Source organism: Nelumbo nucifera, chromosome 1, assembly GCF_055504915.1.
Source record: "Nelumbo nucifera cultivar China Antique chromosome 1, China Antique-T2T, whole genome shotgun sequence".
Taxonomy (NCBI): Eukaryota; Viridiplantae; Streptophyta; class Magnoliopsida; order Proteales; family Nelumbonaceae; genus Nelumbo; species Nelumbo nucifera.
In genome coordinates this window covers 79762067-79776373 of record NC_142649.1, presented here as the reverse complement: position 1 = coordinate 79776373, position 14307 = coordinate 79762067, and the positions used below count along the sequence as shown (strand labels likewise).

Genomic DNA, 14307 nt, shown 5'->3' with positions numbered 1-14307 from the left:
CACTACAAACTTCAGGGGAGTCGCCCGCACCTGGTACAGGAACCTGGCCCCCGGATCGATAAGAAGCTGGACCCAGTTCATGCAGGTTTTCACCGCGCACTTTGTTACCAGCAAGCAGTGCCCCCAAACCGAAGAAAGCCTCCTCGGAATAGTCCAGAGGGAAGGAGAGTCCATCTGAGGCTATATCAAGCGGTTTAATGACGCGTGCTTGCAGATACCGCGCCTAGACCCCGCGGTGCAGCTCGCTGCAGCCAAGAGGGGAGTGGCACATAAGGAGTTCAAGTGGCACATCGTAGTTAACTAGCCCGCGACCGTGGCTGAATTCCTCAAGCTCGCGGACAAATTCATAAGAACAGAGGAGGAGATCAACCAAAGGACTGAAGGCGGGATCGAAAAAAGGAAGAGGGAAGGCAAGCCCTCCAACTCAGATGACAGGAAAAAGAGAGACCCAGCTCGGGGGCCGAAGCCAAGCCAGCCGTTCCGAGCTCCCTTAATAGGTCGGACGGACTACACGCCCTTAAACGCAAAGCGGGCCGAGATCTTAATGAGGATCAAAGATGCCTCGTATGTGAAGTGGCCACCTCGTCTGAAGGGAAACCCGAACGAGAGGAATAAAAACTTGTACTGCAGCTTCCATAGGGACCACGGTCATAGCACCGAACATTGTAATAATCTCCGCGACGAGATAGAGGAACTTATTTGTCGCAGGTACCTACGGAATTTTGTACAGCAGGGAGAGCGCAGCAGAGACGCTCCCGAGTCCAGCAGCCGGCCAGCAGAACCGTAGAAGCAGCCCCCGGAGGAAAGACCAGTTCGGGGAACAATCCACGTGATCGTTGGAGGATCGACCGTAGCAGGTTGCACCTCGGCAGCAGCCCGAGCATCAACCCGGGAGGCCGCCAGAGAAGAACAAAATCCCCCAAAGCGGCCTAGGATGGAAGACCCCATATTCTTCACTGAAGACGATGCATGCGAGGTTCACTACCCCCATGGCGACGCACTTGTCATAAAGATGAAGATCAACGACTTCGAAGTCCGACGGGTACTCATTGACTCTGGCAGTTCGGCAGACATCCTTTTTAAAGCGGCCTTCAACAAGCTCTAGTTCCGAGAGAGTGACTTGAAGCCCACGAACACCCCGCTGGTCGGTTTCAACGGAGAAGAGGTCAGACCCCTGGGAAAGGTCACAATACCTGTGGAAGTCGGCACGTGGCCTAGCACGGTAAGACTTAGTAATGATTTCTTGGTGGTCGCGACCCCCTCCCCCTACAATGCCATTGTAGGTCGGCCGATCACCCACGCTTTAAAAGCCGTGGTGTCAACTTACTATTTGGCCATGAAGTTCTCAACGGACTTCGGCATCGGGGTAGTGCGGGGCGACCAGGTCGAGTTCCGTAGTGCTACGTTGCCGCCCTCAAGGTAAAGGCCAAGGTAACCGGCGACCTCGAACTGGAGCGACCAGTAGAACAGAACAGAGGAAACTGTTCCCATCCCTGTCTCGACAAAAGACCCCGCCAGATCACTTCACGTCGGAGCATCCCTGGAAGAACCCTTGCGATCTGAACTGGTACGCTTCTTACTCAATAACTTAGATGTTTTTGCTTGGTCCGCTGCAGAAATGCCCGGCATAGACCCAAAGCTTATAACTCACAAGCTCAATACTGACCCTGTAGTTAGGCCCATTAGACAGAAGAAATGCAACATAGCCCCAAAACGCTGGAGGGCGGTCGATGAGGAGGTCGCGAAGCTCATCGCAGCAGACTTCATAAGGGAAGTTCATTACCCGAGCTGGGTATTCAACCCCGTTCTGGTAAAAAAGGCAAACGGCAAGTGGCGCATGTGTGTCGACTACACCGACCTGAACCGAGCTTGCCCAAAAGATTGCTACCCCTCCCCAGGATTGACCACCTAGTAGACGGGACCTCAGGACACGAGTTGCTAAGCTTCCTGGATGCCTACTCGGGCTACAACCAAATCAGGATGGACCCATCCGACGAGGAAAAAATTGCCTTCATAACCGAGTTCGGCCTGTACTGCTATAAGGTTATGCCCTTCGGACTGAAAAATGCTGGGGCAACTTTTCAAAGGCTTGTGAATAAGCTATTTCAACCCTTAATTGGCACAAAGATAGAATGTTATGTAGACGACATGGTCGTTAAGACACAGTTTTTGCATGAATTAATACAAGACTTGCATTCTGTCTTTCAAATTGTACGTCAATTTAGCATGAAACTAAACCCAAACAAGTGTGTCTTCGGTGTCACCTCGGGTAAGTTCCTAGGGTACATTGTCAACCGGCACGGTATCGAGGCCAACCCAGACAAGATAAAAGCCATACTAGATATGAGACCACCCTGAAAAGTGAAAGAGGTTCAGAGGCTGAACGACAGAATAGCCGCTCTGAGTCGTTTCATGTCTAAGTCAGCAGACCGTTGCCTGCCCTTCTTCAAGGCAATGAAAAGCAAAGGGTTCAAGTGGAACCCAGGATGCCAGCTCGCGTTTGACGAGCTCAAAAGATACCTCGCCAGTATCCCGGTTTTGACCCGACCTGAAGAGGGCGATGTTTTAAACTATACCTCTCGGCAAGCGACGAAGTGGTCAGTTCGGTACTGGTAAAGGAAGCAGATCGGGTCCAACGGCCCATCTACTATGTTAGTAAAATATTGCAAGGAGTAGAAACAAGATATCCAGAGATAGAAAAGCTAGCCTATGCGCTGGTCATTGCGGCTCGCAAACTCCGTCCGTATTTCCAAGCCCATACCATCATCGTCCTCACTGACAAACCCTTGAGGCAAGTATTACTCAGGCCCGAGGTCTCTAGTCGATTGACAAAGTGGGCCATTGAACTCAGTGAATACGACCTCCAGTACAAGCCACGAACCGCTATCAAAGCTCAAGCCTTGGCAGATTTTGTTGCTGAATGCATGCTCAGCTCCGAGGCCCTCAGCCCGGTTGAGCATGAGACCCCCAGTTTGGGTGAGCTCGGTGCTCCCAGGCCGGTTGAGTCCGAGCCCCGTGAGGTCACACCCAGTTCGATATCTCTCCTGGTTAGGCTGAGCGCGAACTGGGATGAAGAGCCCTGGATCCTTCACGTGGATGGCTCCTTAAATCAGCAGGGCAGCAGAGCCAGTGTAGTTATCCACGGTCCGAGTGGCACGAAACTAGAGTACGCGCTACGCTTTGAGTTCGCGGCATCCAACAACAAGGCAGAATACGAGGCGTTGATAGCCGGGCTAGCTCTGGCGCAAGAAGTAAAGGCAAAACACATAGTTATCTGTAGCGATTCCCAGCTCGTGGTCAACCAAGTTACAGGGGAATACGAAGCCCGCGAGCCAACTATGATCGCTTACTTGGCAAAGGTAAAAGAAGCTCTGCTTAGCTTCCAGTCACACTTCATCAAGCAAATCCCGATGTCAGAGAACGTTGAGGCCGATGCCCTATCCCGGCTAGCCAGCACTAGTGACAACACCATGAGAATTGTGTACATAGAGGACTTACCTCGGCCTAGCATTCTCCGGGGGGCAGAGGAGGTCACTCCTGCCGCCCAAGAAGAACCGAGCTGGATTGATCCACTCACGAGCTTCTTGCTACATGGAACCCTCCCCGCAGAATGCAACACTGCCAGGAGGGTAGAATGCCAGGCAGCCAAGTACGTCATGATAGACGGATGGCTGTATCGAAGATCCTACACGCTCCCCTACCTACGCTGCTTGCGACCTCCCGAAGCCGAGCTCGTACTCTGTGATATTCATAAAGGCCTATGTGGTGGACACCTGGGGGCAGGGCCGTCGCTCAGAAGACACTACGATAGGGGTACTATTGGCCAACAATGAAAGCAGACGCCGTCGGGCTAATAAGAAAGTGCGAGAAGTGCCAAAAGCACGCCAATATTCACCACCAGCCCGCCGCCGACCTCAAGTACCTCACCAGCCCATGGCCCTTCGCATAATGGGGTATCAACCTACTCGGGCCATTCCCGCCAGCAACAGGAGGAAGGAAGTTCCTAGTAGTGGTAGTAGACTACTTCACCAAGTGGGTTGAAGCTGAAACTCTCGTAACCATCACAACTCGAAACGTCTAGAACTTCTTCTGGAATAACATAGTGTGTCGCTACGGGCTACCTCGGGCGCCGATCTTCGACAATGGCAAGTAGTTTGAGGACATCAAATTCCAAAAGTGGTGCCAAGACATGGGAATCCGGAAAAACTTCACGTCGGTTGTGCACCCATAAGCAAACGGTCAGGCAGAAGTCACGAACAGAGCTATCCTCCGTGGACTAAAAGCCAGGCTAGACCGAGCTAAAGGGTTATGGGCAGACGAGCTACCCAGCGTCCTATGGGCATACCAAACTACAGAGAAGACCGCCACCGGAGAAACTCCCTTCAACCTCACCTATGGCATGGAGGCAGTCATCCCAGCCGAAATCGAAATCCCCTCACTTCGGTTGAAAGCATACAGTGACAATACTAATAACGATGAGCTACGTACCAACCTCGACCTACTTGACGAGGTGAGAGACCTCGCATACATCAAGACCACAGCGTATCAGCAAAGGGTAGCTCGGTACTACAACGCCAGAGTTAAGAGACGAAACTTCTGCGTCGGCAACCTGGTTCTCCGCAAGGTCATGGTACCTGAGCCCGATGTTGGCAAACTCGGGCCGAACTGGGAAGGACCCTACCGAGTAAAGAGAGTACTCGGGGGAGCATACGAGCTCGAGACTCTGGAGGGTAAACAGATACCTCGGGCATGGAACATCATCAACTTAAGACGATTTTACCTATAAATGATCAAACTAAGCAGGCCCATGAGCCACTACCAGAGCCTAAGGGCCAGAATGCCGAGCTAACAAAGACTTCGGCACCCTAAGGCCCAGAATGCCGAGCTAACAAGGACCTCGCACCGTAAGGGCTAGAATACCGAGCTAAAGAGGACCTCGGCACCTCATCAACGAAAGCAATCTGCACAAGTATGGATCTCGAGGTGCATAGCCCAGGGCCCAATTCAGCCTATGTTAACTAACCCGGGCGAAGAACAGATCGGGCACTTAGCCTTACTATGTTAACTCGCCTCGGGGCCTAAGTCTAGCAGTTCGGCAACATAGTCAGCTCGGCGAAAAAAGAAAATAACTGCCCAACACTTTGCCAAAAAAGGGGAACTATTCATTGCAAAATGAACTTGTTTACACTTCATCCAAAAAACAAAAAACAAAAACACAAACAAGCTCACAAGCCCGGAGGTACATCTTCCTCACCTTCAGAAGGGACTTTGACAATACCCGAAGGTCCCACTTCATCTTCGGAATCCGCATCATCATCAGCTGTAGCAGCCATTTCCGGAGTGATGCGCGAAGTGGTTATGGCACTAATGTCGAGCTCGGGGTACGTATTCCTTATCATCCATCGGCTCAACTTGAAACCCCTTCTGTACGAGCCCACCATCATGTCGTCAAAGCGCGGCAAAGCGATGTAATCCTCGACGGCTTTCACCTTCGCCTCCTCGACGGCCTGAGAGAAGATCTGAGTCTTCTCCCTGATATCATCCTGAAGGTACTCGACCTGATGCTCCAGTTCCAACTTCAGGTCCGCCATGTGTCTCACCACCATTCCTAAGACCTCTTTGTCCCTCCGAGACCTCGTTAGCTCGGCTCACGCAGCACGGGAAGCCGCTTCAGCAGCTTGCGCTCACTTCAAGCCCCTCTCCGCCTGGATTGCCAAAGCGTGGATAGAGGAGTTCACCTGTCAGAACGAGAAGAAATCAGCTCGGTAAAAAAAAATAAACAAACAAAAAAAACAAAAAAAACAAAAAAAAACAAACACTACTCCAACTTACCACCATGGCGTGAGATGCAGCACGAGCACCTATGAGATTCGTAGGAAGATCGGCCCATGCCACGACTTCCTCAGGGCAAGTAGCCTTCTTACTTTTTTGAAGAGCGTAGCTCGGTGTCAGCACACTCCCAACCTCATCCTGACTTCCCGAGCCTGAAGGCACAGCTCGGGTATAAGCTGTTTTGGCATAGGGGACCCCTGCCGCTTCCTGAAATGGAGGGGCCACCTCAGGCTCCCCGGGAGGCTCCATTCTCGGTGCCTAGGGCTCCGCAACCCGGGAAGGATTGGCACGGACCCGCTTAGCAGCTCGCTTCCTCCTTTTCATACCATCGAACAGACTCGCACATCAAATCTTCTCTGCCTCCATAACACTTGCAAAAAGGAGCTCGACGTAAAAAGACGGGAATAAAAACAAAGCAAAAGCAAGCTTCTGAGCAAGAAACCTACCCGAACTTAGACCGACCTGAATAAGCTTGGCCTTCGTCAGATAGACTTCGCATTTGAGTCCAAGCTGGGCCCAGTCCTGGAGGCCCTTCACTGTATCTTCGTCTAACGCGACACCGGGGTTAGGAACAGCCAATCCCCACTCGGTAGGAAACGGCCACCCCGTAGCACTTCGGACCACGAAGTAGTCCCGCTTCCATGTCGGGACCTTATTCGGAAGATCGTGCAAAAGCTTGAACCCCAGACGAGGAGACAAGTAGTAGGCCCGCCTACGCCCGGGCAGAGGACCCGCTTGCTTCTTAAGCATAAGAATGACAGAAAAGATTTCCAAGTCCAATGGAAGGCAGTGTTGGCAACAAAGGGAGATGGTCCCAACAAGATTGCGAATGGAGTTCGGGTGGAGCTGACCGACAGTAACACCGAAGTGGTTCATGACCTCGACGATGAGAGGATGGAAAGGAAGGTGCAGCCCGGCAACAAGCTGCTCCCGAAATATCATGATCTCGTCCGGACCGTGCTCCCAAGGAAAGTCGCCCGAGGGTATAATATAAGTGTACCCCCCGGGCAGGTTGTACTGGGCGATAAGGGACCAAAGCCTCTCAGGCGTCATAGTGGAAGGTCCGAACTTATCTGGCACCCGACCTCGATGGGAGGTGGATGCCAAGCTACCCGAGGTGACTCGGCCTATGGGCTCAAACTCGAGCTCTTCCTCGAGCTTTACCTCGGGCCCCGCCTCGGATTCACTAAGGCTGTCAGGGGCAGTAGCTCGGTTCGTAGAACCAGCATCTGACCCTCCCAGAGGACTATCTAAACTACCCGAGCTAGACATCGAAACAAAGAGAAGGCTGAGGACTCACCGGGAAAAGTAACCAGACTACGAAAAGTTACGCGATCTGACAGCCTGGGACGCGAGCTCAAGGAACGAATGCTGAAGAATGGCGAAGGAAAGTGACCAGGGGCCCCCCACTATTTATAGCCACTGTACTCGTGCATCAACGGCCAAGATCAAAACCATCCAACGGCTCCCCGCGAAACCGGCTACGCACCCCCCGAGGAGAAGTCAGTTTGGCACGCATTTTTTACGTTCAAAAATTTTAAATCGTTTGGCATACGCGCGTGAGCTGCACGCAACCCGGGATTGACCCCTGGTCGAACCAAGCCGACCTTGATTGGGCCAAGAACACAAGTAGGTCAGACCGGAGAAGTTCTAAACCAAGGCCAAAGCGTCACTAGGCAAATCCACCCGTCATCCCGTGAACTCCCCACGCCGAGTGAGGACCCCAGGCACAGGGAGTGGCGGGCAATTGATGGAGGGAGATTTGGCCCGACCCCTTGGCTACGCAACACGTGAAAGCAACCAGGGTGACCTGGCAGAAGTGCTAGATCAGCACGACAGCGGGCCCACAACCCGAGCTCCGAGAAAAGGAGTCCCAAGCTCCCCCAAAAAAGGAACCCACAACCCGAGCTCCCCAAGGAGGACCCGAGCTCTCCCTTCGAGGTCCTGAGCCTTACAAGGAGCACAAAAGGCAAAAACCCGAGCTGACGCAGGGGCAGTTCGGGCCACACTTCTATCCGAACTCAAGACTTCACCTCGCACACCACTTCGGCTCCAAGTCGCCTGACTGAACAACCGTACCTGACGCCCAGGAAGCCCGTACACAGAGGTGGCGCACCTGACTGATTAGGGGTCTGACACATGACAGCCGTCCTCCAACGGCCACCTGCCACCACCATCTCAAACGTGGCAGTGACGACCCTGACAAGGAAGACAGTGGCGGTTATGACACCCAAACTGGCAATTGGCAGCGGTTATGACACCCGAACTGGCAACTGGTAGAGGTTATGACACCCGAACTGGCAACTGACAGAGGTTTTGACACCCGAAGTGGCGTCTGGCAGGGATGATGACACCCGATCTGGCAGAGGTATGGGAGTGAGTGTATAGGGTGATTATAAATCGCCCCATCTCCCAAAGAAGGAGGTATTTGTGATTCTTGCGCTTTCTAGTCTTGAAGTTCTTCATTTCCCTTGCCTTCTCAAGAGCACTAACTTGACCTTCAGAGTGTTCCAATCGGGTTCCTCCCCGGAAATCTCCGTTTTCTTCCTTGTTTCAGGCACCTCCAATTCCATCAGAGGCGAGGTAACCGGCAGCTAGGATCGACTGGATCGTGCACCATCACCACATCTCCACCCCACAACATCCCGCCCCACAATGCCCCACAGCACACCCCTGAAGGGGATGTGAGATCCATCGTATGGACGCCCAAATCTTGCGGAATAAGGGGGTGAATTTCAAAAATTTTTCTCTCCCTTCAACTGGGAATCGCATTCCCTGTTTAGAAAATCATATTTTCAAGGATCAATCTTTTACCATAAACTGAACCAGATCTGAACCAAAAGGAGTAGGAGATGATTATACCTGATACGGAGAAATAATATCTCCCAACGAAGGTGTTCACGCCCAAGGAAGGATCCAAAGACTGCTCCCACTGAAGATGGCGTAGTGTAGGATGGAGCAGAATCAGCAGTGTTCTTCTCCAAGAACTTTGTCCTTTGCAAGAAACAGCAGGATGGCACGTGAGCACAGCTTTCTATCAATTCTTTCTTGAAGAACTGATGTCAAGATCGAATCTTGACTTCTCCCACAACTGGAGATCGAACTGGCAAACAGGGCGGCAAGAACAAGGAGGCGGCAAGAAAGAATTCTATAGGGTTGCTTAATTCTTTCTTCTGTGTTTTTCAGCACTAAAGAGGATGTGAATATCTCATTCATCTAAAGGCTGTCGCCCCTTCCTTCTTTTGTAAACCCAAAGGATCAGAGCTGCTTATCCAAATTATATTTGGATCAGCCCTCTCTTTAGGTGATAAGGATAAACCCTTATCTTATATGCAGATTAGATTAGATTTCTCCTAATCTCATTAGGAGGTTTCTAGATCTGAATCGCATTTAGATCTGGACTCTCTGAGTAGATAGGGTTAAGACCCTATCCTATCTGCTGATCCATCTCAGAATTCGCCCATATTTAACTTATTAAATAAGTCCAGTTCGAAATGGGCTTTAGGCCCATTAAGCTTATGTGCTCACTTAACCTTCCTAACTGCTGCCCAGTTGGGCTTCCTTGTATGGCGTGAGACCCAAGCATTGATCTACACATCAGCCACATGGGTTCGGCCCAGCCTTTGTTATAAGACCTGGCCGAATACACTATTATGGACAGTGCACCCCCTGAAACCCATCAAATGGGCTCTATGGGCCCAACACTTACCCTAAGTGGTCCCTGGGCCAAGCCACCTTGTAACACCCAGGGACTGTGGGCAGATGCAAGATTAGCCCATCAGGTATTATCCTCAATGGTCTTACACTTAATCTCTCAGCCCATAATGATCATACACTACTCGACAAGAGAGGACCTCTCCCTCGGCTGCAAGGAACAGTATTGCACTCTCTACTTCTATGGATCCCGGGAATTAAAACCTTCTTGCAAACATTTTAGAAACCATAATATATATACTTTTATATCTCATATAAAATATACTTTGCAAAACAAATCACAACGATTGAAATCGGCTGCCTGCAGTCTTGGTTTCCATCAGTGAGAGTGCACCCCCGATCATTACCTTTGTCCGACAAAGGGGCTGATCCTATCACTATGATCACCCACTTAGATGAATTCTCAGACTGTCCCAACATACCCAGCTTTTGACCCCCGCTAAGGATCTCACTGATTGGTACATCAAAGACAGCTCAATCCGACACCTAGTGTAGTATCATAATCGAGTCTAGGGATCGGGTGTAACTTTCCAATTTTTCCCATCAATCTCCAAGGTCCAGGGTAATACTGGAAATCTGGTCTAGTTCAAAGATTCAATTAATCCTACACTGTATGTGCCTAGGGTCTCACCCTGGCAGCTGAGACAGGCCACCCCAACCGACTTTGTGGCACCACAGTGTCAGCCTTATCAGGATAGATCTCCCCAGACCGACCCACTAGCTGTGAACGTTCTAAACTAAAACAAGTCTCATTAAGTGTCCAGTTTAAGGGTATTACACAGAAACATACCAAGGGAACATGAATCAAATATGTACTTTTATTCATTTACAATAAACTCATAGTGTACATCATTCTGATTGAAGCTAAGGGCATACAAAACTGTCTAACAATCCCCGCCTTGTATTCGGAACATCCCCACCCCACAATGCTCTCAATACACAGCAAGGATGTGCTGTGGAGTGTTGTGGGGAGGGACATTATGGGGCAGAGATGTGAACTCTTTTGATAACTGTCGTGCAACCATTACTGATTATCTATTTTCAATCATCAATAAAAATCAAATCTGGGTTAGAAATGTTGGATTCCAATACCGATTATAGTTGAGGGAAACATTGCTGCTGGTGAAATGTTGGACTCCAATCTGGGTTAGAAATCAAATATTGCATGCCATGCAAAAAAGACACGGTAAAATTGAATCCATTAGGCTGTGTTTGGTTGCAATACAAATAAATTTGCATTTTCACAAAATACATAGCAGTGCAAATGATTTCAAATTTTAACTTATTTTGTTTGATTGCAGTACAAGTAAAGTAAATTAAGACGTGAAGCAAAATAAAGTAAAACCCAAAATAAAATTTAATGAGAATTTTCATTTTTTTCATTTGCACTCTCATACATTTATACTAGTGCAAATAAAATTGTACTTCAACCAAACGCAGCCTTCAAAAACTAGAAGAAACCGCCATGGATCACTTGATTAGGACGTCACCTCTCATCAGAGTAAAAAAAGAAAGAAAAACATAAAACCAGAGGATTAACTCCACAAACACTGCTCTACAGATCACCCACCCTGTTCGTTGCTTTTAATTTGAACCTGTTGAAATATTTACTAAGTCTCCTAGTTGTCCTCGTCAATAGGAGTTTGTTTAAGTGGTTGTAGTTTGTTTTTTTGTTAAGTCTCCTAGTTGTCCTCGTCAATAGGAGTTTGTTTAAGTGGTTTAGTTTGTTTTTCTCTTACCTGGTCTATAGGAGAATAAGTAGCTTTAGGAGTTGGTGGTTGCACTTCCTAGTTTCAAGCACTTATCCGTTTGGTTTTAGCTCTATAAATAGAGCAGCTTATTGTTGTGAAAATTATCAAATTTTGAGAAATAACAAAGTTCAGTCCTTGTCTCTATTATTTTGTCCTTTTTCTTCCAAGATATTTATTTATCAGTGGTATCAGAGCGGGTTAAGAGAGAGTCACGAAAAAAATGGGAGAGTATAGCAGTAGCTTTCTTCCTGTCTTTTGTATTACAGAGAGAAAAGTGTGGAAGTGTCACAAATTTCATCCCGTATGGCTACTGATAACTTCGTTCAACCTGCCATCCTGCGCTTTGATGGTCACTATGACCATTGGAGTATGTTGATGGAGAACTTCTTGAGGTCCAAAGAATATTGGCAGGTCGTCTCCAACGGAATAGTAGAACCAGCAGCAGGCACAGCAGTGACAGATGCACAGAAAACAGAATTAGAAGGACAATGTTTCAAGGATCTCAAAGCGAAAAATGATCTTTTCCAAGCCATTGATTGTTCAATCTTGGAAACCATTCTTTGCAAGGATACGTCCAAGCACATCTGGGATTCCATGAAGAAAAAGTATCAAGGTTCGGCAAGGGCAAAGAGGCAGCAGCTTCAAGCACTTCGTTCGGAGTTCGATACACTACGAATGAAATCGGGAGAGTTGGTCACAAATTACTTTTCACGGACAATGGCAATCATCAATAAGATGTGGATCCATGGCAACAAGACGGAGGACGTCACCATAGTAGAGAAGATCCTTCGATCCATGACACCAAAATTTAATTTTGTTGTTTGTTCCATAGAAGAATCTCATGATATTGATGAACTTTCAATTGACGAATTACAAAGTTCTTTGATGGTTTATGAGCATAAAATCAACCAGTAGGAGAAAGAGGAGCAAGCTTTGAAAGCCTCCACAGAAAATCATCCGGCCCCAAGGAGAGATAGAGGACGAGGAAGAGGACGAGGTAGAGGTAGTGGCAGAGGCAGAGAAAGCAATGATTGTGGAAACCAACAACAACATCAACATCAAGACAAACAAGTTCAAGGAAGAGGAAGAGGACGAGGAGACCACCACTCGACTACATATAGACCAAGGTCAGCGGACAAGTCCAATGTCGAGTGCTACAGATGTCATAGGTATGGCCACTACAAGTTTGAATGCCGAACTAATTTAAATAGACAACATGGAGAAATGTCTAATCTTGCAGAGAAGGAAAAAGAAGTATCCTTGTTAATGGTTTGTCATGTAAAGGAGGAAACCAACAAGAATTTGTGGTACTTAGACACAGGCTGCAGCAATCATATGTGTGGAGACAAGTCGGCATTCTCTTATTTGGATGAGTCATTTCGTGATAATGTGAAGTTTGGTGACAATTCTAGAGTCTCAGTTATGGGAAAAGGAAGGGTGACAATCCAAACCAAGGGGGATTCTTCTCAAATAATCTCCAATGTGCTCTTCGTTCCAAACTTGAAAACCAATCTGCTTAGTATGGGTCAGTTGCAAGAAAAGGGATACGAGGTTTCTATCAAAGATGGGGTTTGTCGAATTCAAGATGCAAAGTTAGGCTTAATTGCTCAAGTTAACATGATAGCGAATCGTATGTTTCTGCTTTATCTCCACAACATCACTCATTCATGCTTCTCAACCAAATTGAAGGATGCAGCATGGCTATGGCATTTTCGCTATGGTCACCTAAACTTTGGTGGACTGAAGACTCTACAACAGAAAAATATGGTGACTGGTCTTCCTCAAATTACAGCTCCATCTGAAGTTTGTGAAGAATGTGTTGTTAGCAAACAGCACCGTAATCAATTTCCGAAAGGAAAATCATGGAGAGCGAAAAAGGGGTTGGAGTTGGTTCATTCTAATCTTTGCGGGCCAATTGATCCATCTTCCAATGGAGGTAAGAGGTACATAATTACCTTCATTGATGATTATAATTGAAAAGTATGGGTCTATTTTTTGCAAGAAAAATCTGAAGCTTTTGCATCATTTAAAAATTATAAAGTGCTTGTTGAGAAAGAAGTTGGCATCCCAATAAAGGTTCTTCGCACTGATCGTGGTGGAGAATACAACTCCCTTGAATTCGCAAAATTTTGTGAGACCCATGGAATCAAGAGGCAACTTACGGCAGCTTACACGCCTCAACAAAATGGAGTTTGTGAGCAGAAAAATCGCACTATTTTGAATATGGTGCGAAGTCTGTTGCAGAGGAGCGGCATTCCAAAAACCTTCTAGCCCGAAGCAATTAACTGGAGCATTCATATTTTGAATAGGTGTCCCACACTCGCTGTTCAAAATATGACTCCAGAGGAAGAATGGAGCAGACGGAGACCGGGAGTAGATCATTTCAGAATTTTTGGGTGTGTTGGCTATGCTCATATTCCATACCAGAAGAGAACAAAGCTAGATGACAAGGGAGAAAAATGCATTTTTCTTAGTGTTAGTGATCAATCAAAAGCCTATAAGCTTTACAATCCTATCACTAAGAAAATTGTTATTAGTCGTGATGTCGTTTTTTATGAAGAAAGTTTTTGACCATGGAACAACAATGTTGTTAAACAGCAAATACCCGTCAACTTTGATGGAGACAACAAAGAGGAGAGGTAGCAGCCAATAGAAAATGATCAACAAATTCCACCAGATGGTCCGGTAGATGTTCCAAGCTCGCCAACAGCAATAGAACGGCCTCAACGTGTTAGAAGAAGGTCTGCATGGATGACTGATTATGAGGTAACTGAAATTGACCAATCTGAGGACCCACTTACATATTTTGCTTTATTTTCGGATTTTGATCCTACAGTTCTCGAAGAGGCTGTCAAAGAATCCAAATGGTGGAAGGCAATGGACGAAGAAATTGCAGCCATTGAACGGAACAACAGTTGGGAGTTGACTGATCTTCCAAGAGGGCACAAGATAATTGGTGTCAAGTGGGTGTACAAGACAAAATTGAAGGAGAATGGAGAAGTTGACAAAT

At 47.9% G+C, this 14307-nt stretch overlaps 1 protein-coding gene across 1 annotated transcript; it reads left to right on the top strand.

Moving 5' to 3' along the window:
* The first annotated feature begins 11600 nt into the window (after positions 1–11600).
* Positions 11601–12212, top strand: LOC104605744 (uncharacterized). Its single transcript, XM_010270633.1, has one exon. It carries the CDS (start codon positions 11601–11603, stop codon positions 12210–12212), a length of 612 nt encoding a protein of 203 aa, XP_010268935.1.
* The last annotated feature ends 2095 nt before the right edge of the window (positions 12213–14307 follow it).

Excerpts from the sequence above, each read along its gene's own strand:
- LOC104605744 (XM_010270633.1), top strand. The coding sequence starts at position 11,601 with ATGGCTACTGATAACTTCGTTCAACCTGCCATCCTGCGCTTTGATGGT.